The sequence below is a fragment of the Plectropomus leopardus genome, chromosome 9, assembly GCF_008729295.1.
Source record: "Plectropomus leopardus isolate mb chromosome 9, YSFRI_Pleo_2.0, whole genome shotgun sequence".
Lineage (NCBI taxonomy): Eukaryota > Metazoa > Chordata > Actinopteri > Perciformes > Serranidae > Plectropomus > Plectropomus leopardus.
Genome location: NC_056471.1, coordinates 23,119,472 through 23,143,374, shown reverse-complemented (window position 1 = coordinate 23,143,374; position 23,903 = coordinate 23,119,472). Strand labels below are relative to the sequence as shown.

The 23,903-nt window shown below is 40.6% G+C and overlaps 1 protein-coding gene across 3 annotated transcripts in view; it reads right to left on the bottom strand.

Moving 5' to 3' along the window:
• The window catches only part of elf1 (E74-like ETS transcription factor 1), a 53,126-nt gene that overhangs the window by 4,034 nt on the left and 25,189 nt on the right, over positions 1-23,903 (bottom strand). For 2 of the 3 annotated variants that reach the window (XM_042492939.1, XM_042492938.1), the window contains exons 2-9: positions 9,580-9,871; positions 9,088-9,144; positions 4,974-5,148; positions 4,014-4,118; positions 3,730-3,891; positions 3,505-3,588; positions 2,649-2,841; positions 1,033-1,392 (exon numbers count right to left, since the gene is read on the bottom strand). In XM_042492939.1, coding sequence (XP_042348873.1) covers positions 1,033-1,392; positions 2,649-2,841; positions 3,505-3,588; positions 3,730-3,891; positions 4,014-4,118; positions 4,974-5,148; positions 9,088-9,144; positions 9,580-9,651 — 1,208 coding nt within the window. In that variant the 5' untranslated portion in view covers positions 9,652-9,871. The remainder of the gene's footprint in view (positions 1-1,032; positions 1,393-2,648; positions 2,842-3,504; positions 3,589-3,729; positions 3,892-4,013; positions 4,119-4,973; positions 5,149-9,087; positions 9,145-9,579; positions 9,872-23,903) is intronic. The other variant, XM_042492941.1, reaches the window with a different exon arrangement.

The following is a 23,903-nucleotide window of genomic DNA, read 5'->3' as shown; positions in this document are numbered from 1 at the left end:
TAACAACAAATCTGTGTTGACATCAGCATGAGGAAAGCTAGTTAAAGTTACATATTAGCAAAATAAAGTTGTTGGCAAGAAACTTGAAACAGTACGCTAAAACAAAGTCATAAAAATTACTTTATTGCCTTATCGAGGTCAACAAAATTATCGAGGTCATGTTAATTTATTTTCGATTGCATGTTTACATGTGTGACAGTTTACATAAGAATGTCACCAACATTTTAGGCAACATGATGCCAATATAAACAGCCTGGTTAAATCCTACTACTCAAAGACTCGGTCTACTACTTTGAAAGGGTGTACTTGCAATATAATGCCATTATAATTTCACCTGCAGCATAAAATTATCTTAAAATGAATATTATTTATCCCAAATATTTCTGGGACAAAATTATTGTCCGACAAAAGTAGTTATCATGACTGGCCTAGAGATAAGTCTGGCTATGTGAGGCTGTGCCAGGTTATGCGAGCTTGTGTGAAGCTGTGCAAGGCTGTGCGAGGATGTGTGAGGTTGTGCGAGGCTGTGCGAGGTTGTGCGATGCTGTGCGAGGTTGTGCGATGCTGTGCGAGGTTGTGCGAGGCTGTGTGAGGTTGTGCGAGGCTGTGCGAAGTTGTGCGATGCTGTGTGAGGTTGTGCGATGCTGTGCGATGCTGTGCGATGCTGTGTGTGAGATTGCACTCAACGTGCAGACATGCGAGTGGTATAAACCTGTTTATAAATTATCTCAAACACATTCTTGACCTTTCTGTGCTGCAATTTTGCGCTGTTTATTTGCTGATATTGACATATCCGGCATAGGGATAATAATATCACCCCGGTGATAGTCTGGCAATAGGTCTGGTTTGAAAGAATAGGAGTCTCTGATCATAAATGAATGTTTTCCAGTTCCCACTGTGCTATATTCAAATAAATGAGAAATGAAACCATTCTTCATTTAGCTGACAGTCCCTCTCAACAGATTTGTGGATAATACATGGTGTGAAAAACAACTCTTTTAAAGAGTATAGTTCCTGATGCAGGTCTCCTACCTCATAGCTTGTGCTGGATCTTGGATGGCCGACCCTTCGTTGGCCTGCAACATATGGACGGAGTGGAGGAGCTGCTCCGTCTGTCCGCCATTAACTTCCGGGTACAGATATTCATCATTAGGCTCCTTCTTCATGTGTTTCACTGACACGTGGTGTTGACCGTGAGCTCTCCCGTGTGCTTTGGACCCTCCGCGGACCACAGACCTCCCATTGGTGGATTTTTGATTTCCGTAGCTAACATTGGCATCAGAGTTTGCGTCCTCATCCTCGATTACCACCAAATCAGCTGGCATTTCCTTAAACTGATAGACCAGCCGCTGACCCTCAACTTTGGCCAGGATGCCTCTTTGATAGTAGTACCTAGAAGAGAAAGAAGATAAGAACCCTTTTCACACATGCACTGCAAACCCAAAACTAAATAGACATTACCCCAAGGAGCTGTATGTGAGAACACTAATGTCCGAATCAGCTGGATTGGACATTAAACAGACTTTAACCTGCAAAGTCCGATGTGAAAAGTGTGTGTAACATCCGATTGAGTCCATGTGTGAATAGAGCAGGTCATTTTCTGTAGGATTCAAAGACCGCGAGTGGGCGTCTCAATGACGTTTCCAACATGTGGCTTAGTAGCAAGATTAGTGTCACAAATTCAGTACCTGACCAAATGTCTCCCCTTCTGCTCCTGAGTTAGGACACTGAGTAATGGCCAAAAAAGTGTTTTTTTAAGGCCATTATAATATCACATTTGACCTTTGACCTCTTAGATATAGAATATCAGAACTTCACCGTTATATCCTATTAGACATTTGTGTTAAATTTGCCAATTATGGCCAAAAACATGTTTTATGAGGTCATTATGACTTTGACATTAAACCATCAAATTCTAATAAGTCGATTCTTAAGTCCAAGTGATGTTTGTGCCAAATTTGTGGAAACTTCCTGAAGGTCAACTTCAAATAATGCATTCACAAGAATGCAGGGTCACAGTAACCTCAAACTTTAAACACCAAAATCTAATCAGCTCATCGTTGAGTCCAAGTGTACATTTGTGTGAATTTTGAAAAAAAAATCCCTCGAGGCGCTCTTGAGATATCGCGTTCATGAAAATAAGACAGATGGACAAACGGACAACCTGAAAACACAATGTCTTCCACCTCCGCTATCACATAAAGACGGCAACGACAATGTCTGTCTTTAGAGATGATGAGCTTTGGGAGCTTCAGTCAGTAAGGGCCAACGCCAAAATTATCAGACAAATTCAAGAAACGGCAAGAGGCTCTGTTGTGTCATGACCAAAATATGAACTGGCAGTGTGACCATGGTGTAATCTGAGTCATGTCCTGCCTTCAGCACGCCCTACCCAACCACTACTAAACCAAACTGAGTATTTCCAATATCCGGAGCTGATTCTCTGGACATTTTCCAAAGTTATCAGAAACCAGCTAAGGAGCTGTTTATCACATTATTGTCCTTCAAATTTAACAGCCGCATAAAATCCAATGAGTGTGTTGTTATGAACATATCTGTGGAGTCATGTCTGCAGGGTTCAGGGCTAAACGTAAGCTAATGTGCACAAAGCTTTACAAAATGGTGCTCATTTGTACATTCCCCCTTACCTGAGAGCTCTTCCCATGGTCTCGTAGTTCATGTCGGGCTTGTTCTTGTGTTTGCCCCACAGCTTTGAAACAGCTTTGGAGTCCACCAACTTAAAGATGCCTTTCTCCCGCTGTGTCCACTTGATGTATTTGGGACAGGTGTTCTTATCTTGCAGTAGAGCCAGGAGGAATTCCCACAGGTAGATTGTGTTGCCTGCAAATTGAGGGGGGAACTAAATTAAGTCACATATTTAACTGTCAACACATTCATGGTGGGGCTGTGCTATAGGCATCTATTATTCATTTAGTAATTTAGAGTCTTGCTTAAAAGTGTTATAAGGCGACTAAAGGGTTGCAGGAGAAAGACGTCTTTTCTAATAACCATTGTTGTGTCAGTCGTATGTGAGCATGTGTGCCTTGGAGGGGAATCAATTATACGGAGCCTGCGAGTAGATAACTCTAATTTGTGAGATGCTTTGGCTAGAAGTGGTTAAAAACAGCAACGCTCCCAGTAGCCACTTGAATCCCAGACACCATGACAGGGTGATGTATATGTGTGCAGCTGAACCTGCCGTCCCCAGCCCCCTCCTCTTTGTGTCACACTGTATGGTGCAACGAGGGCTCACATCGAGCAGCTTCTATCGGTAGAGCATCAATGTGCCCTCCAGCCTGCAATCACTTCTGTTTCCCCGCGAAACACAGCACTCTGAGATCCCCTCATCCATTAACTCGCACAGATTCAACCCCGGCGGACTGCAGGGGTTGAGGACTGCTGTTTGCACACACCACAGGAGGAAACAGAGCGTACACAAGAGGAGGGGAGACCTTGATTTTTATTGGCTCATTACTGAGAAGTGGACAAGTTAGTGAGGCTTACCTTTGCCCTCTTTGCTCTTCTTCCTGAGTGGCAGGTTAGGGGTGGTGATGGGGGAGCAGGGACGCACCGCCCGCGGCTTCCGCACTATGATTCAAATTAAGGGGTTGTGTGTTATGAGGTGAGAGGTCACAATAAAATCATCCAATTACCTATAAAGCTGAAATTTTAGTAGGAGAGATTATTCCTGGGTTCTAACGAGGAGGAGGAAGAGGAAAGCTGTGTTACCTTTGGTTTTTTTCTGAGGTTTTAAGGGGCACTTTTGGGGGATCTCATCCATGGATGAAGTGTCCTCGTCGAGGGACACGTCAAGGGCACTGCTATCCATCTGGTCAGGCCTCAGAGGGGTGTATGTCAAGTCTGACTCCAGCAGAGTGCCGTAGGTGTGAACTACACAGAAATGAGAGACACAGAAACACAAACCATGAATAGATCAAAAAGGACATATCTTGCACACAACATATGATCGATGTTAGATCACTGTTATAATGTAGAATATGCAAAATACATACTCATACGCTTCTCATCCAAAATGTTGTTTGGAGACTCCATGTTCAGAAGAGCTGCTGCCGCTTCGTTCGTCTCCATGCTGTCCTCTGGACCAGAGACCGTTGTTTCTGTCCACCAGACAACAACAAATTCATCAATATGAAGTCCTTGTAGGTAACTATTCATATAATATGATTGTATATTAATGAAATATGTATATCTGGTTCTTTGTCTGATTTAGCTGAATGTTATCTTGAGTACCAGATTCTTTTCTATGTCTGCTGGCATTAAATTAGTTTAAAGTAACACCATGGTCAGTTTTGCCTGTGCTGAGGGACGTTTGCACAAGCTAGACATTCTTGATGCTCTATTTTTGTGAAACCTGATAAAAACATCACAAAAAATCCAGAAACAGTTAAGATTAATGTGCTAATTGAGGGTGCCTCCAGGTTTCAGACACTTTAACTTAATGAGTTTAAAGACTTCTTAAGATTAATTTGTAACCAAACTTAAGAGTGATTTTGGACAATCTTGGTTTTCATATTCAAGCATCGCAGGTAAGTATAGAGAGATGGGTTTTTACAAAGGATTATGTTTTTTAGAGTGAGTTAGGTTAATCTACATTGTGAGTGGAAGTATAAGGTAAAAAAGGTGTAGGTTCAGCTGTAGGTTAAAGGACTTGTAACATCAGAAATGTCATGTTGATAAAAAAAAAGAAATAATAATAAGATGGATTAAATTTGATTAAATATTTGTGGCAGTTAAGACATAACAGATTCAATTTTAAGACTATTTAGGCAAGGCAAGATTGTTTCACTATATTTTTTTATGTAAACAATTAAAAGAGAAAAGACTGAATTGTAAATCTTAGACCATATATTCTAATTTCGACTGCTGTGAACTGAACTTAAACACTAGAGTATTTCATGTGTACAAAACTGATCATAGCTCCATTTAATGATAGCAAAGTAAAACATCTTTACCTGAGAGGTCGACCCCTCCCACCAACATGGAGGGCTCCTCCACTACATGCAGGGTGGTGTCCACCATGATGCCGTTGGTCACCTCGTCGGACTCCAGGCCTGAGTAAACCTGCAGCAGATCAGCTGCGGGCACCTGCTCAACAATCACCGCTGGAAATACTGACGGGTCGTCCAGCTGAACAGAGAGAGGACACACACACAGACAGAGAAAGGTATGAGACGCTGTAACACAGGAGCTCTCACAGGGAGCCAGGGAACTGACACTCTTTGCACATGTATGTGAATATGCAATAAAAACACCATTAATTCCTCGACTACACGTCATAAATGCAATATAAAATCCCCAGATGACATCAGATTAATGCTATAACTGGCTTTGGTCCCTTGTCTTTATTACCCTGTAAAATATCGTAGAATCATACTCAATTTCAGCTAATGTGGAGGCACACAGCATGCAGGAGAGCTCATTTCTGTGGTGTTGCAGCAGTCCGCAGGGAACCACTGAAGAAGACAGGAACCAGCTGTTTGATTTGGCCTACTTCTCCTGAGAAGTTAATCTTATGCTCAGAAATTATATAAGCTCAATTGAATGTTAATGGATCAATCGTGAGTTGCAGGCGAGCACCTCTTTCATCATGTCCTAAACGTGCTTTGGGAATTCTCAGCTCACCGTCTCATTTCAGGCACGGCTATGCCTGATGCAGGAGGGAGCCGGGGGATAGGGGGAATTACCGCAGCTCGGTGCCAAACTGTTGAAACAACTGAGGAGCCCAATGTACTCCAGTGCTCCTCAAACACAGACAGGGTCAAGAGTGCTCAGTGTGCGCTGGGTTCATGTCAATGGGAGGGGCGTGGGGACTAATTCAGTCCTCTGCGTAAGTCATGTGGTCCTTTAAAACTCTTATTTTGATGACTTTCTGGTTTAGACAGCTGCTAAATTGTTTATTTCAAAGAGTTTGAAATAAACATGAGAGGCAAATCAGATTTAGAAAGCTTCAACACAAGTAAACACTCTTCACTGTATCGGGGCTTTTGTTTTAAATGAAAGGTCACCTCAGGTTCTTTGATGCAAAACAACTCAGGTCACCACCAGCAGATGGCGGCAGACTACACTTCAAATAACTTCTTTTAACAGGTCAATGCCAAGCAGCTAATGCAATTATTTTGCTTTAAGTGTATTATGTGTCTTGACCACACTGAAACAAATCAGATTTTGATAAAAATGTTCATCTTTACGGAACTCTTTTAGCCCACTTGGAATAACAGAGGTGCAAGGGGAAAATCTTTTCTAGAAAAGTTAGAAAATTAGGTCAATTGTGGGCCCAAACAAAAAAAAATAGAAAAGCACTCCGTAAAAAAGAACAAAAGTTTCCTCTTTAAATTAATGTATTAGTGGTAATTTAAAAATGTAACCAGATGAACTAACTCAACTGCAACTTAAAGCAAGTTAGATTTAACACTTTCTAAAACATATTTTTTTTTACCACCACCTGGGGTAAAACTTAAAACAAATTTTTCAGTAACCAGAAATGAAGGGAAAAAATGAACTGAACTGACATCAATTATTTAGAGTTAGGAATTAGTCTTAACAAATATTCATTCATATACTTTTTTTGTCTCCTGGAAATACCTGGCATTTGTTTTTCTAGGTTTTTCAAGATTTTTTGCAGCAATTTTGTGTGTCCCACTCTCAAATTTTATTGTGAGCATGGATGATTAACCAATCAATAAAATCCTTCCTCCCATATCTTGGCATTTTTAAAAAGTTTGTTTGATTGGTTTAAGACAGTTTAATACCAATTAATGCCTTCTTTTAGATCAGTTAATCCTATGACTTTTCAGACTTTTTAAGGAACCGCAGGAACCCTGAATTAAGAACAGATTTATACAGTCATGACCTCATTAAAGCCGGAGTCGGGTAGAGAAAAGGTGCAGCAGGAGGAACAGGAATAAAGGCTTATCTGTCTCTTTGCACAAGTGTCCATTGTTGGTTTGGACCTCTGGGGCATACCAGGTGTCTGGGCTTTGAGCTGCCGGGGTGAGAGGAGGAGGGTGCCCATTTCGGCTACACTTTAACCAGGAAAATAACAGATCGGCTTGTTATTTGGACACGGTTAAAAAAAGGTTGGGCCTCCCTGGAAGGACTAGGAGTGTTTATTTGTAATTTGATACACTGTACATAATGTAGGTGTCTGGAGATGGCTCCACACTCCAGATCAAAGCTTTGAAGATCAACAACAAACAGCTGAGCGACATCTCCACAGTGAAACCTCAAGAGGCTAATAAAAAGTTTTGCTTTGACTGCAGTCAATGTCTCGCTGACATACACTGAATGTTTCCCATTAATCGGAGTCTTTGGTAGACATATTATCAGATAGCGAGACGGTGAGGCTACTGCATCTCCTTGTCTGGGGCTTAAATGATGTTTGCTGTCCTTGAGTGAGAGTCAAGCGTGAGTGTAGACAAAGGCATTTTGACAATTGGTCTGCTAAAACAGCTCCCACCCCCCGCCCCCCCCCCCCCCCCCATCAAACGCAGAAAGTCTCCACAGTTTGCTGACAGAGCACTCGACGTCTGAAGCTGCTGTCTCTGCTGTTGTTGTGATGTGAACTGTTTTTTTTCTACCTTGAAACAGTATTGTCGTGTAAACCAAGCTCACTGTGAAAGATAATCACTATGGCAGAGAGAGGGAGTGTTATTTAAAGGTTGATAAGGTGGGGCTCTCAGGAGAAGTGGCGCCCGACATGCAACTCCCTCTGACAAATAATATTGAACATCATAAAGGCTTTAACTGCTTCTTCCTCTTTGTTGACGTGAATAGGGTTTCTAGTAGGGAAAGCGATAAGAATCAGGCCCCGATTTGCATTTCTGAGTTCCCTATTCTGCCTTTGAAAGCAACAGCATCTGTGCAAGCTGTTCCCTCCACACCCCGCTCTCTTCTGCTTTACCTGCTCGGCCACAATGAGTCCAACTGTCTGTGCACTTTATATATCCTCATTATCACGACATGTGAGAGGATTATTGGAGATACGATCATGTTTACCTAAAAGCACAATGTTTGTTTCTGGAGCTTGACAATTTCTATTTTTGTAGTTTGTAGTTATTGTACAGAATGCATATAAAGTAATAAACTGCACGCACATTTTCTGGGAATGTCACAAATTACACCAATTCTGGGAAGGCGTGAATGTTAAAATTAAAGAAACTCTGGGATATGCAATACCTAAGGATTGCAAAGTTGTGTATTTTGGATATATAAACAAGAGAGCAATAACAAGGAACTGGTACAAGACTGAACCCCCCTACCAAAATAGGTTAGAAATTATAAGACATATTTGTACCATGGAGAAAATGACCTACCAGCTTAGACTGAGAGAAAGTGTGTTTGAAAACAAATCGATGATCTACAACACAACGGAAACAACTTTTGGACTAACTGATGTACAAACTTGATATGTAAAGTATATGCCCTTCTTTGAAAATAAACTTTATATAAATAAACCATGATTGTTTTTCTTTTCTTTGATAATCTTCTTCTTTTGTTTTTCTTTCTCTCTCTGATTTTGGAGAGAAAGTCATATGGTAATAAGAATGAAACTTGTTATTGTATATTCATACTAAAACTCATTAAAAAATTGAGAGCATGTTTTTATGATTACACGTGGTGCCAAAAATCAGAAAGCTATCCTGCAGTTATTACCAATACACCCTTGGGAGCTACTTATTGATTTAAAAAACAATATAGCATGGCTAATCATTACAAAACTCAACTCCAACAGCTTTACTGTGGCCAAAATATATCTTGACAGCAGCCAGGAGACACAAAATGGCAACTGCACTAGTCCGTTAATGTCCTTTTTAGGGGGTATTTCCAGGACTTGGTAAATAGGGGCATGATGCTTACATAACCGGCCGAGTGGGTGCAGCAAGGAACAAAACTGTAGCACAGGAACAATGCAAGACCTTTTATCCCGTACCTTCCAAGCAGCCTCGTAACTGGTCCGTCAGGTTTAACCTGAGCTGGTGCTATTCAGGGATCCAGTGACAACTTGTCGCTCTAGATACACACTACACAGATACCAGTACACACAAACACACATACAACCACACTTACAATCAAGCCTGCTCCACAGGATTCAGACACGGTTGTGGGGATGAGATAACTGCAAACCTGACCGGGTAATGAGAAGACACACAGGCACACAGGTTCACATCGTATGCACACACAAGTAACCTTTGTGCCACAACACACATGTAGGCCCCACCCTTTCCCTCCCACGCACCCTAACCTTGCTGCAGGTTTTTCAGTCTTTCCATTTCTGCGCTCCCAGCAGCCTCTTCCCAGACCTCCTCTCCTCTCTGCTCCATCCTCCCCTCCACCACTCGTCCCCCAACATGTTAAAGATCTCAGGCTCTGAGTCACAGCTAATCCTACCCCAGTGACCGTGATGTTTACACAACTTTTGTTTGCCCTTCTTTCAAAAAGATCTTACTTTCATCAACAAGCTCAAGTTGAGAAAAGACGGATGTTCATCATGAAATGAAAACTGCAGCCTTAAAGCTTCTTTTAAAAAGTTAAAAGTGTTTTCTCTGGCGTGATACCTACCTGGTTGATTTCGTCCATCCCGTTGCTGGCAAACTCAAACACCAGCTCACTGGGCTGCACAGCAGTCGTCATGTTCAGTTCAGAGGGCAGGGAGCAGCCTAAAATATCCCGACTACTCCTGGCTCAGCTTCACCTCACAAAATGGCTTCCCTGTCGTCGTCCTGTTCTCCAATCTGGGCGGTTAACGAGAGAGAGACCACGAGTTTCAGAGGAGTGCTGTGGCCCAGGTGGGAGCAGCCTCGTCCCTCTCTGACACGGAGGCTGGGTCCCGCTGCGCCTGGAGCATCTACACCTGGCAGAGAGCGAGAGAAAGAGATGGGGGTGAAGGTCAGGAGACATATTAGATCAGTTTAATTTCAGTGAGAGGCAGGGAGGAGTGGGGACAGTGCAGTGGAAGAGCGTGCGTGCAGTAGGATGGAGAGTATTTTTTAGGGCTGAAAAGTCATCCTTCAACTAATAACAGACCTGCAAAGCTTCAGGCAGGACACACTGTACATATCTGGGCTAAGTTTAGTTGTGAAAGCTAAAAATGCCGCAAATCTCAGCATCACTGTCTAATTCCTGTCTCCATTTCGTACAAACCTTTAATAATCTCACAAAGTGAGTCCAGACCAAGCTTAAAAGATGTCTGTGCCTGCCCTAGAAAAGATTTCAGCGGGTATCATGCTTAATGACAATTTAAATGTATTCCTGCTAGTGTTAGAAATCTATTTTTGATGTTGTACTTTTACTCATCATAACTCATAACAAACATCAGATATGACACTAACGTATGTGAAGGTCCCGTGTGTAGCATTTATTGGTATCTTGTGCTTAGGGTGCAGAACTGAAACTTCCAAGCATGGAGGAAAACGATGATGGCAAAAGTGAAAATGCAAATGGCCCTATCTACAACTGGTGTTTCTTTTGTCCAATCTGGGCCACTGTAGAAACAACATGGTGGACACCGTGGAAGAGGACCTCCTCTGTAGATATAAATGGCTCATTCTAAGGTAACAAAAACACAACTATTCTTATTTTTGGGGGATTATAAACAAATGAAAACATATTTATGAATATCACTGCCAATAAATACCCCTAAATCCAACATGCTGGACCTTTAAAAGGTCGACTTTGTTCATCCACTCATTTTGAGGCATAAAAGTTCAAACCACTCCAGATATTACTACAGTGATAGTCTAAATAAGGCATTGCTAAAACAATAACAATAGACATGATTTATGGTCAATAAATAAATTTGTCTATTATTGCCATGATTAATTGTATACAGAAAACAGAAGAAAGATGAGTAAAATTTCCAAGAGCACAAAGCGACATTTTGAAATAGCTTGTTTTGTCCATTCAGCAATAAAAAGATTTTTTTTTCTTTTTAAAAAAAAAATGTTTAATTTACTATAATGTAAGACCAGGAAAAGGGGCAAATTCTTACATTTGAAAGCATGGATTTGTCAGATGTTTGGCATTCAAAAATATCTTTTCACTCAAATATCACAATGATTGCCAATCCAAACTGAGCTCTAAAATAAGCACAGCAACACACACTCAGGAGGATCTTGAGGCACAACTCCTGATTTCATCACTAACGCCTCTCATTTCATAGCTGTGTCCATCCCAGAAGTGAAGACACCCCCCAAAACGCCACCCATGATCATAAGACTCAGGGGGCTGATACCATGATCACATGAGAGGGTCTGAACGAGCCCTCCCTCTTCATAGAAACACACACACACACACACACACACACACACACACACACATAAAGGCGAGCGATCACTCGTCTGCCCCTCTGTACTGACCCTCGGGGAGTTACTGTGATCACAGGAGGCGGGGGAGGGAAACTGGTGGTCGTGTTGCTTACTAGTGTGTGTGTATGTGAGAGAGAGAGAGAGTGTTTGTGTGTGTGCATGTGTGTGTGCTGAGGTGTGTCCCAACAACACAATACCCAAAGGCAGGTTTCAGGGCCGAAGGACGGGAGGGGCTGAAAAATAAATGGACACCTCAGGGCCACAACCCCCCCTCCTGTTTCCCAGAGACCAAAGAGCTGGCAGCAGCAGAGAAGTAAGAGATGGCAGTGTTTAGTAAACCCCCTCACCACACACACTCACCATCCCTGCTTTTTCCACTGCTGCAGGGTGGAGCTCATTTGCTTTGAAATGCCTGTGTGACTGACGAAGTTGCATACCAGGCCCAATTGTATTTTGAAGTTTTGAAAGGGGGAGAGGAGGTGACAGAGGAGGATTGAACTTCTGAGCAGCTTGCGGGGCGCGGGGGCCAAACACATTTTACGATTTAGTTTATCTTCCTGCTAAGCATTCAGACAGAATAGTAACATGTGGCCGGGGTCTGGAAAGCATCGCTTTGGGAGACAGAAGAGAGAGAGACGGGGATACTAAATCTTTTTGAAGGCTGGTGTTTCATTCCAGTCAGTCCCCTCTCTTGCCGTCTCTGCTGGGCAGTGTCCATGCCCACCTCTGCCAAAGCTGGACGCTGCAGCCATCTGTCTGGAGCTCTTCAGAGCCCTGGTCTTCTTGGCATGTTTGCGCTTGGAGAGTGTGCCATTACCAGACTCAAGCGGAAAAGACAGGATGTATTGCACCGGGCTTCCAAATGGAGGAAGATGTATTAATCATGTAAAAAAAAACAAAAACAAAACAAAACAAAAAAAAAACAGTCAGTGGACATGTGTCTGCCTGCTTAGTGACTCTCCATTTATATTTTCACATGGACCGCAGACATATTTGCAGCAGATGCCCTTATTTGCCCTCTGTGACAAGCAGGACACCCCATGTGGGATGAGTTCGAAGTGCAGCGGCCCGTATCATATGACATCACTCTGAAGCTCTTTTTACACAAAGATCAGAATATAAGACCACTGCTGGGTCCCATCTTAATACCTCCTTTGCATGCTTACACAAAACCAAACAAAGGTGGCATCATAACACCCCCGTGTGTGATTTTAGACAGCATGACGGTATAGCAGAAACAAAAGAGGTGTGGCAAGTGTGATGCTGAACACAACAGCGTCAGCCTCCCATTGTGACGTATAACATATGTGTTCGCAGCACTTTCTAAACAATAGAAATGGCATTACATGTCATTAATCATTTACTGTCTCTGTTATATGGCGGATGATCTTATCCTGTGCTCGGAGGGTGAGGAGCTCCCGAATCTCATTGTTTTCCCATACATATATGCACAGTTTAATACTGTATACTGTGTAGATTTGTGTGTGCATATATTTATTTATTTCTATGGGTACATTTTACATTATTGGTTTTTAGGGATGTTATTGTGTATAGATTATATATTTATACATGTATATACTTTTTCATACTGCTCTCAGATAAACCACATTGCACGTTAAATACTCTGATTTTTAGTATCTTTAATATACATTACGTGTAGTTTTTATTGCTTTATCAGGGCGATTTGGGTTCCTTTTATAATGTATTTCAGCTTCTGTGCTCAGTTTTTTAGATATCTACTAGTATCAATAAAGGGTCTGTCTATCTATCTATCAAATTTGCAAACATTTCTGGCTGCCACTCTTCTTCTTTGACTTTGCTCATTGCTTTTTAAATTTCCCACCGTGGGTTGCACACAAAACACATCATCAAAATGTCACACCTGTCCAGCCAATGGTCCCATCCTTCTGGCTGTCCTTTAATACAGAGACCGTACCAGCACTGTTTCTGCCTCCCATGGCAGCTTAAAGACAAGACAACTCAATTCCCCCCATTTTGTAATCGTACCGTATATGCAAAACGACAAGGCGGCAGAACAGCAAAATATTCATGCCTTAGAGAGGCAGTGTAAAAGTGGTTAAGGTTGCCCTGCTTAGCCTACTTGCCATCGCCAAAATGTGAGGACCTAAAACAATGTGTCCTCTATAACCAAGGATCTTGGTTCCTCTTTTGCCGTTGTCAAATTTTGTGGTACCTTTATAGAGAAGTTAGTGTGAAATTTTCAGCTTGCAGGCATGACTTCTATTAAATGATGAACAAATCATCAGCATCCAGCCATTAAAGGGTTATCAGATGACTGGAAACGGACTGCAGGAGATCAGCGAGAATCAAGATTGATGTAATCAGTAAATCTTCTTTCCCATGCTTTATATTTGTGTGTCTAATTGATTTTAGGTGTCTGTTGTATTCGTGCTATAATGCATCAGACTGTGTCAATGTTTGCATTTATTTTCTATATCCCCACTGTCAGTGTTTCATTGATCTGAATGGCCCAGTTGGCATCGTGCTAACAGCAGACAGGGATACAAGAGAGCCAGCCATTAGTCAGCCGCAGCCTGCACATTATCCCTGAGCACATGACAACTGCTGCCTTGTCCCAGCACAGGGGCAGGGTTGTAAGTGAACTCTCTACGTCATGAGGAGGAGAAGAGGAGGAGAACAGCGAAGGGAGGGATTTTACTGGGATGTTAGTCAATGCATAATAGTCCACAGAGCAAATAGACTGCCTCTGAGTCATGGGTGGGGCCTCCTTTTGACAGACTTAGAGTATTTTCGTGTGGTTACCAGGCGGGGCATCAGCGGGACCCAGAGATCTACAGCATGAAGTGTGTGACATCGGTGTCCTGGGTTTAAATCCAGCCAAACACGTGTGTTGCATGTCACAACCCTCCCTCTCTCTCCTTGTAATTTCAATTATTTTCCATTGTTAAAAACTACGAAGTCAAATGCTTTTCAAATAATTTGTGCTAAAACTATTAAATAACTTAGTTATTCAAAGACCATCATTGTGAATTGACAAATATCCTTATTACCAATTTCAAAGCAGCTTTAATTGTATTTTTCCTTTATGGGAGCAGCTGGAGAAACTGCAAACACAAAATTAGGCCTTTTTCAGGCCAGAGGAACTTTTTTTATAGTTAAAGGATACCCTTTTCATTATTTCTGCTCCCAAGAGCTAGAAAGAAGTATTGGCTCCTATGTCAGAGTAGGTACACTCCCATCACAAGAGGAACCACAAGTGACACACTGTAAGTGCACACTGATTGGTCGAGCACAGCCAATGCATTACTGGCATTTTTTAAAACCCATTAGCTGTGTAAACAACACAACACAAAACACAAACAACAGCTCGCGATGAAAAAAAAAATAAGAAAGAAGAGAAGAAAACATTTTTTTAAAAAAAAAAAAAAGGACTGACAGTGAAATCCAGGCTTTACTGATCGAATGTGTGATATTGGACATACTATGTGATTTTGCAAAGGTCAGGCTGCTATACCAACCACCAGCCACCATACAGGATGTCACTTCATCGTTTCTATTAGCAGTATGAATGCAAACTTAAAAAAATAAAGTTATCTAGTTCTCATGGGAGCTCCCCAGTGAGCAGTTCCTGTCAAGGAGCCCCAAGAACTGTTTGGCCAGAGAGGTTGTTACAGCTACACTGTTAGCATACAGTTGCTTATTTCCCTGACTTCACTTGAAGCCCGGTTTTTGTCCTCCTGATGAATTAATGACATATTTACTCTCATTGTAGCTCAGTTTTGGTCACCTCCAATCCCTACAAGCAAATATCTGGCTCTTTAGTTGCTAACTTCTCAGCCGTGTTCACTGACTATCACCTGTTTGGTCAAAATGCTTTATAAAGCTGAGTGAAAGTTAAGAGCTGGTGATAATGCTCTGTGGTTTCATCTCCTTTCACATTACACGGTGTCATTTGATTTATTGTAAATATAGAAATATAGATAAGAGCACCTTTAAGAAATTTACCAAACTAAAATCTCGAAACTGGTTGTGTACTGCAGGATTTCTTCTATGTCCTGTTCAATAAACAAAAGATTGTTTTTAATATTATTTAATCCAATTATTATTTTAACCCTGGGCAAACAAGTGTGCGCAACCCTAAAGATAATCACTAATATGGATAACTGATAGCATGGCTCCATCATGGTCCTTCTCTGTGGCCATGGTGATGTGATCTCTATCAATCCTCTTCTCCAGCGATTACAGCTGTCTGTTATATATGGCAGGCTGGTGTGCAGCAGACTGAGGGGGAGTACGAAGCAAACACTGGCCTACTCCACCCCTACAGCATGGTGACTGCCAGTCGCAATAACAACCAATTAGAGTCAGGATTCATGAACAAATGGAGCATTCCCAGAAGGCCCTACTTCCCCCGCTTTAGTCTCTTCAGCTGAGCTCATTGTTGACCATGAAAGGAGGTAATTTAAGCCAATTGAATGACTATGCAATGACTCACCCTGCATGTGGTGAGTGCAAACATTGTGAGATGCGAGAAAAGGACCAGGGCAAATTTTACTTATCAGCCATTTTCATCTCAGGTTACAACTATGTAGATTTCTCCAGGTGACACAGCAGGAGTATACAGGGGTGGGTGCTGCGATACGGCGCTCACAGGACTTAAAGATGCAAGAGAGCGGGTGGTTTCCCTAGTATTTGAAATGAGTCCTCTCTGCACTCACTAAACACCTGCAAAGGCTTTAACACTGACAGAGGCAGTGATTTTAGTCTGAATCATGCAGTGCTGCTGAGAGACACATTTTAACAGAAAACCGTCAATGAGTCCTGCAAAGCTTTAGTTTTTTCCCCGACTCAGCTGTGCAGAGGAACACCGGTGTGCAAGATGGCAGAAAAATGCGTGGGCTTACCACGACCATGTTATTGAATGGTTGTCAGCACAGACATGCTGTTTTTGCAGGATCCTCTGGGTTCCTGTAAAGGAAATGACTCAGTGATATGAGGCTCGAGCTCATTCCTGGAGCCCTGTGATAGCTCATATGGGCATCAGAGGATCCTGATCATCATTTCTGGACAGCAGTTCCTTTTTGGGCATGTTTTGGTACAGATGTCATTAAATTATGTACAAGTGTGTAAAACAATGGCACTTTTAGGGCCAAGAAAAATCATTTTCGTAACGTAAAAATATGGTTCAATTTAGGGAGAGAACAAGTAAAGTAACAGTGTTTCCCAAACAGAATTTGAATATACATGTGACAGGGATGACGACAAAGGGGCAGTGGTATCCAGTGTTGGGGAGTAACAAGTTACAGTAATTAAACTGTAAAATAAATGTTACTGTAATAAGTTACAGTTACAGTTATCAAAGTTCAGATAAAATGTTGGTTAGTTGGTGGATTACAAAGGTTATAGTGTTAAAATTATATGTTGAATAAATCATTAATTTTGTACATTTTTTTTGCCGTGCAGGAATGCCTTCTTTTGGCATATTTTTGGACAACGCGGGTCAGCAAAGCCATTAAGACAAATTTGAACGCAGTATTTATGCACATATTTTTAGGTCAGTTTTATTGCCCTGTTTAAAACATCTGTTAGAAAAGTAATCAAATGTAATCCAATATAGTAAGTTACAATACTTTGACTAAGTAATTAAAATAGTTATGTAACTTATTACATTTTTAACATGGTAACTAGTAATCTGTAACCCATTACATTTCAAAAGTAACCTTCCCAACGCTGGTTGAAACAAATTGCCAAATTTTAAGGGGTGTTTTTGTGTTTATGACCCCTTAGATTATTACAGTTATTATATTATAGCTCTCTTCTTCCTCTGCAGCAGTTTGTGACTTGTGGGTTAGACAGTTAATCAGCTGATCCGTTCACAGCTGATCAGACCAGACTTTTAGACCCAGCACAATGAACAGTTCAGTTTCACTTTAACTGCTTGACACTACCTGTATTTTTTTTTTTGTTTATGCAATGCTATTTTTGTGTTATGATTTCGTCATGATATTGTCTGCTCTAATTTATTTAACCATTTCTGTATATTTATTTTTTCTTGCCTCTGTTTTATTTTATCTCCCTGTGAAGCACTTTGATCAATGTTGTTTTTAAATATGCTCGTAAATAAATGTGACTTGACTTGAATTGACTGCTGCTCTGTCTGTGTCCAGAGTACACTCTGTGAGCGTAGATAATCAAACGGTTTACATATTCCCATACCGCTCCTAATGAACGATCCAGATCCAAAAGTAAAGAATCAATATGTTGCAGCAGATTTCATTATAATGCTGGATCGCCACAAATAAATGAACTTGTGGAAAACCCTAAAGTAATGACAGTGTAAGTCTATTTATCTTCATCTTTTCTATATTTTAAGACAACAAATGAGCAGATAAAGGGTTAGTTGAATTATAGTAGGAGGAGGCCATAGTGGTGGAAAAGTGTTTGCTAATTCAAGAGTGGGAAGATAGTAATTAAGGAGTTGCATCAACGCCACACAAAAAACACACAGAGGTGCTACAGCACTATGACAGCACTGAAAAAAAACTGTTTTGTATACAGTATTTTCTGTGCATGCTACATTTTACACACCACCCAGCATTACACAATACAGCATGTCTCACCATGTTCTAAACTCCACTTTATTGAGCCGAATAAAGGAGTGCTTTCACTGCAATCCTGAGGCCACACCATGCGTGTGGTGATAAAATGGCAGAGACGGGCACAGAGGCCAGCACAGAGACACTGGTTAACAGCATGCAGCTGCAGAACACAAGGCATCAGAAACACAAGCGAGAGGGCACTGCGTTCACCCAGCACTCACTGTGCCTGTCTTTAACGTAGGAGGCATTTGGCCAGTGTCGTGCCAGGGCCAAATGAAGACTGAGAGAAAAACGTCACCTCGAGCCCCAGCTTTCAGAAGGAGAATGGAATTTAATCTCATCTCCTGTGAACCTTGTACTTTTCCACTCGTGCACGAGGCTCCAGGAGAAGGACCCATGCCTTCCTGTGACAACAGTTGTTTGTGCCAACTAATACACTATCACATTTGGCTTTTGCTTTACAAGTATAATATGGTCTGGAGATTAACCCTTTGAAGCCTGGATCAACATCAATTTTGTGCTGCATTCAGATGCCTTTCACAAACATTTAAACCTTTGAAACATGGGAAAATTCAAAAGATTTCTTTTGAACAAAAAAAAAGGCTATAAGCGAGAAACTGGTTAAAGGTGACAAGAAAATGGCCTTAAAATGAGTTTTTCAAAAGAAAGAGAGAAAACTTTTAGGAAATAAATAGAGAAAAGTAAATCCAGAAAAGTATGTTTATGATTTTTTTGATTATACATTTAAAAATTATGTATATATCAGAATATATGTATGTGTGCGTGTGTGTGTATGTGTGTGTGTGTGTGTGTGTGTGTGTGTGTGGTGGGGGGGTGTCTTTATTTTTAGCACTTTATTTCATGTTATTTGACTTTTCTTTTCTGGCAAATTTTCATGTCATTTTCTTGAAACTGTTTTTGTTTATTTTGGGTTTCTTCTTAAGATGCTTATTGTCTTCTTCCCATGTTTTTGAAAGAAATCAAGCCTAGTTGCTCAGACTTCAAAAGGATTAAAGCTCAGTAATGTCCCCAGTGACAATAGTTCAAAAATGTCTCCAAAGACAAGATTCCACTTCTTTTTTGGTCAGTTTTCATAAAAATATATAAGAGGCATTTTTCCTGCTGTGGCTGTTCTCTGTCCTTTATACAGTATACCCTCCTAACGTGCCCTTTATCACAGCACAGCATACTGGACTTTCTTGTTTCAGGGCACACAAGAGAAATAATGATAGCCAGAAACAGCAAGGACACATTTTAAAACTGGGTTGAAAAAAAAAATACCCACAAACTGACCTGTGAATTTTGCACTCACAGGAACAGCATCACTGAGCAGTTGGTTTCTGCTGCTTCCTGTCTGTTAAACCACATTCAGAAGAAAATTTCTTCCTCTGTGTAAGAGCGGAAAGTTCTCAACTCCCCCTCCTTCCTTCTCAAACAACATGCAATTGCTCTCGTAGATATGAGGCTTGTGACATAGACAGCATTTCCTACATGAATAATATAGAACTAGAAATATCTGCACGAGTGACGTAAATGACAAAAATAATCAGCTTTCTATTGAACTGTTCTTCTCCTTAACACATAATTTTATAGCATTTTTATTACATGCATTGGACAAGATCTGCAGTATTTTAACCAGATTTGATATGACTTTTTTTTTTAAAAATCTGAGCTACTTGGCTTGATTTCTTTCAAAAACATGGAGAAAGTTAATGAGCTACTTAATAAGAAATGACAAAAAAATAGCAAGTAATTCGTAAAACGTTACAAGAAAATTACCTGGAATTAACCATAAAAAGAAAAGAAAAGTAAAAGATCAAAACAGGCAGTAAGCTGAAAAAATGTTAAATTAAAATAAAACGATAAACATAAATAACAACAACAACAACAACAGTAACAGCAACAATAATAATAATAATTTTCAGATTTTTTAAAATATATAATTATTTGAAACATTTCTACTTATTCTCTCTCTTAATTTTTGGGCCAGTTTTCAGGTCCTTTTCTTGTCACCTTTTACTTTTTGTATTTTTTATTTTTGCAATTTGCAGGACATTTCATACCAAGCTGCTGATTGCCTGTTTCCCCAAGAAATGTTTTTAAAAGAAATCAAACCAATTTGCCCATGTTTCAGAGGTTTAAATGTTTGTTAGGTGTATGAAAGCAGCACAAGGAAACAAAAACTTGATGCTGATCCAGGTTTCAAAGGGTTAACCCATAAATACAGCACATTAGGCTGAAAATCGATTTCTAAAATATGATCTGCAAATGACACACCGCCAAATATTCTCTTGCCTTCTGACGTATTCAAGCATGCTACACACTGAGGTTGTTTAATGACAGTGATGCTAAATTAAAAGGATTACAACAGGCCTCTCAAAGCCACACCTGCCAATTGCAGACATGTCTTCCCCACAATGCTGACACAAGGCGTGCAAACACAGACAGCATTACTAAATCCCCCCACCCATTCACACACACACATCCCTCACTGGGCCCCATAAGTCGGTTTTACAGAAATTCTCAGAACAAACTACATAGTTCCTGTCACACAGTTTTCACTTAAAGGTCAGAATGCAAGAATATATCAGTACATAAGCTGCAGTGTGTGCAAGCACCCCGCAAACTTTTTATAAGCCACACAGAGAAACCGCCCTGGCCTAAAGCACGTACAAGCCACTCATTAACAATGTATAAAAATTCCATCAGCTGAATTAACTTCTGCTCCCAGTTAATATAAGCAAACAATAATCTTGGAAATGTACTCATACAAATCCTTCAAAAACTGCTTGTGCCATTAATTCCCATACTGACTACATTACTGCTGTCTTACCAGATAAATCCAGGCTTTTCACCACAGAGAAGCACAATTTTTTAGCTTCACAGATGCGTCAAAAACTACCCCCAGCGGCCTATTTCTATTATGTGGCAACAGGCCACATGTCACAGATAGGAAGAACCAATGAAGTTGTGAAAACAGGACAGGAAATTGCAGCAAAGTTTTTTTAGAAGAGACATCTGCACCCTCAAACATCATAGTCTTATGTGCTGCTGTGATGTCCACAAGGCTGTAAGATTTTATTAGAGCATCTGGACATTGTTAGTAAGATGTAAGACAAGGTGTGTCGATGGGGACGGTGCCATCTTTTCAAAATTAACACTCAAGGCAGCAACATTTTGAATGCCTGATTTTCCAGCTAATATAATCTACCCCCACAAGAGATGTTTTACATGTTAACTGGTGAAAGCAACAGCCATGGCAGACTTAAAATAAGAATCACTTAATGGTTTCAATATTACTATATGCTAATACAAAGAAAGAGCCAGGAGAGAACCAAACCCTTTTCACAGCAGCCATTAATGTTCAGATTTTTTTGTGTAGCCTTGCCAGTCTAACCAAGGTCAAAGCACTGGCCTAATCACTTAATGACAACACTTTCTCCAAGTCCCCAGCTAAGATGTGCAATTGCAAATTTTTACATGCAAAGACACACACAAACGGTGCTCCTTATTGAATTTTTGTCTGTTTAATCAGAATTCTTTCAGTATTAGTCTGTGCAGGCCTCAGTTAGGGCTGGTGTGTGAAATGCATGAGGAGAGCAGTGTACATGTTGAGTAACAGTTGTTTCATAGATCTATTTCGTTCATATTTGATCATATAAGAATGTGTTTTTGAATTACCTCTCAACATACAACATGTGGTCAAGCTGAAAAAATCACTCTCCCCCTTCACACAGTTTCCTGCTCTGTACACTTAATTTGTGTGTCCAACACAACAAGAGATCCTCATTAACTTTTCATTGACATCGTTTTTGTTGTGCCAGCACATAATTTTAAGAAATTTCACTACCACCAACAAGTAATGGGTTGTTGGGACTCTGTGTCCATTTCACAAATTGCTATAAACCCAGGCCGCGATATCTTGACGCTGCTCAGGTGTTCTCGTCATGGACATCACATGTTGCAGGACATGTCGATGATGTCTGGAAAGTAAAACACTATGACCATGTCCAAGTAACTCTTTGACTAAATCATATGCATCCAATGTATCTGATTTAAGAAGAAGATTGAATTGTTGTTACTTTCTGGAGATCTAAAATTATATTTAAAAACAACAAGGTAGAAGCAAATAGTATTACTAATTGCAGATCCTCTTGTGTCTCAGCTCAATTATGTAATACTTAAATCACAATGATTCTAAGTAAAAAGACACCAAAAGTAAGGGATAAAAACATGCAAGTCTGTGCGTGTGTGTCAGTTGCCTCACGTTGCCCTGCTGATTCCTTTCTTGCAGACATATTTGAAATGCTTCGTTCTGACTTTGCTGTTGTTTTGGCTGATGTGTGGGAGCAATTTGATGCATGACTAGACTGGAAAAGCTAAATTCTCCCTTTTTATACAGTAAGCAAACCTCCCACAGGCATTAGATGTGTGCAGAAGGCTACGGCATAGAATCTGTAGAAGACAAATTTTATAAAAACAACTCTCGTACATCGTAATAATCAAAGCTAAATTCAAACACATAAGAGTTTCTAAAAGCAGAGCTACTGTGCTGCATGATGTACCTGCCTCTTCACACACCTATCCCTGATGTGTTTACATTCATACCGATACTAACATGTCACAGCACAGGTTTACTGGCAGCAGCGAGGAGCAAGAGAGGACATCATACCAGAGAATACCAGCAGAATAAAAACAAAGATGACATTCCTGATGCTTTCTTTAACAATAAACCACAGTGCCAATTTGCCATTAGATTACGCAAGTTTCCACAACAGCTAAATTCTCGTGGAACGAAATTCCAGTTGGAGCTTATACATCGTATGAAGTTTGCAAAGATACTTTCCACACCAGCCTTGCAGCATACCACTAGGTACATGCTCAGATAGAGTTCTGAAATCTCAGAGCTCAAAATCTGAGTCAAGGCTATGATCAGGAGACCCGGCTGCTGCAGAGGAGGCTGCATACCAAACAGGTCTGGACACAAGCATGCTCATGTGTCCACCCATAGTCAGGCATGCAGCAATACGCCTAGAGAAGGAATAAAATCAAGCTTGATGAAATAATTTCATTTTTCTCTGTCTTGTCATACACTTTGGGGGTCAAACTCCTCTTAAAGGTATAGTTCAACATTACGAGTTAGATTATAAAAGATTATAAAATCTGTACCGCTGTAACCGTATTGGTACCACTCTCACATCTGTGCAGCCATATGAAAATATGTAGCTTCAGCCAGTAGCTTAGCATAAAGACTGAAACCAGGTGTCAAAGTTAGTCTGGCTCTGTCCAAAGAGTAACACAAAACACCCATAAGCAGAAAGTTAACCCCTAGTCTCCCTGAAAAACTGCAACTCAGCAATTTTACACTTCAGTTTTTGTGAAAAGTAAACAAAACTATATAAAATATTATCTTAGGAGCTTTAAAAAGCAGCTGGTTTTCTCTTGATTCCAGTGTTTATGCCAAGCTAGGCTAACAAGCTGCTGTCTGTATGTAGCTTCAAGAGCAGTATCAGTCTTCTCACCTAAAGCCCCTTTCCCACAGGACAAAAAACATTAACACTCGCGAACATTGATTTTATGTCTAAAGTAGGAAAGGTTACAACAGGCATTTATTCTCAGGACAAATCACTAGGCAGTAGTCATGGGTATTTGAAGTATTAAAACTTTGCTGAAATAGTTTCAATAAAATCCTCAAAACAATTGAATGGCATGACAGCTTTGGTGCTGTAACTGCCTCTCTCACACCTACTGCACAGTGCAAACGGAGAGGACCCCGGGCCCCAGATAGCAGAGGAGCCATAGACAATGATTCCTTGCATGAAATTAATTGCAATACGTTTTTCTCTTTTTTTTTCCTGATGGTCTGAATAAGTCACTAAATTTGATGCCATTAGCTTCTTAGAAATAAAGTGGTTAAGAGGGTCTGAAAAGTAGATGAATTTAGCAAGAAAGTCACCAAGTTGGCAACACAGTTTACAGCTTGTGTCAGTAATTTCTG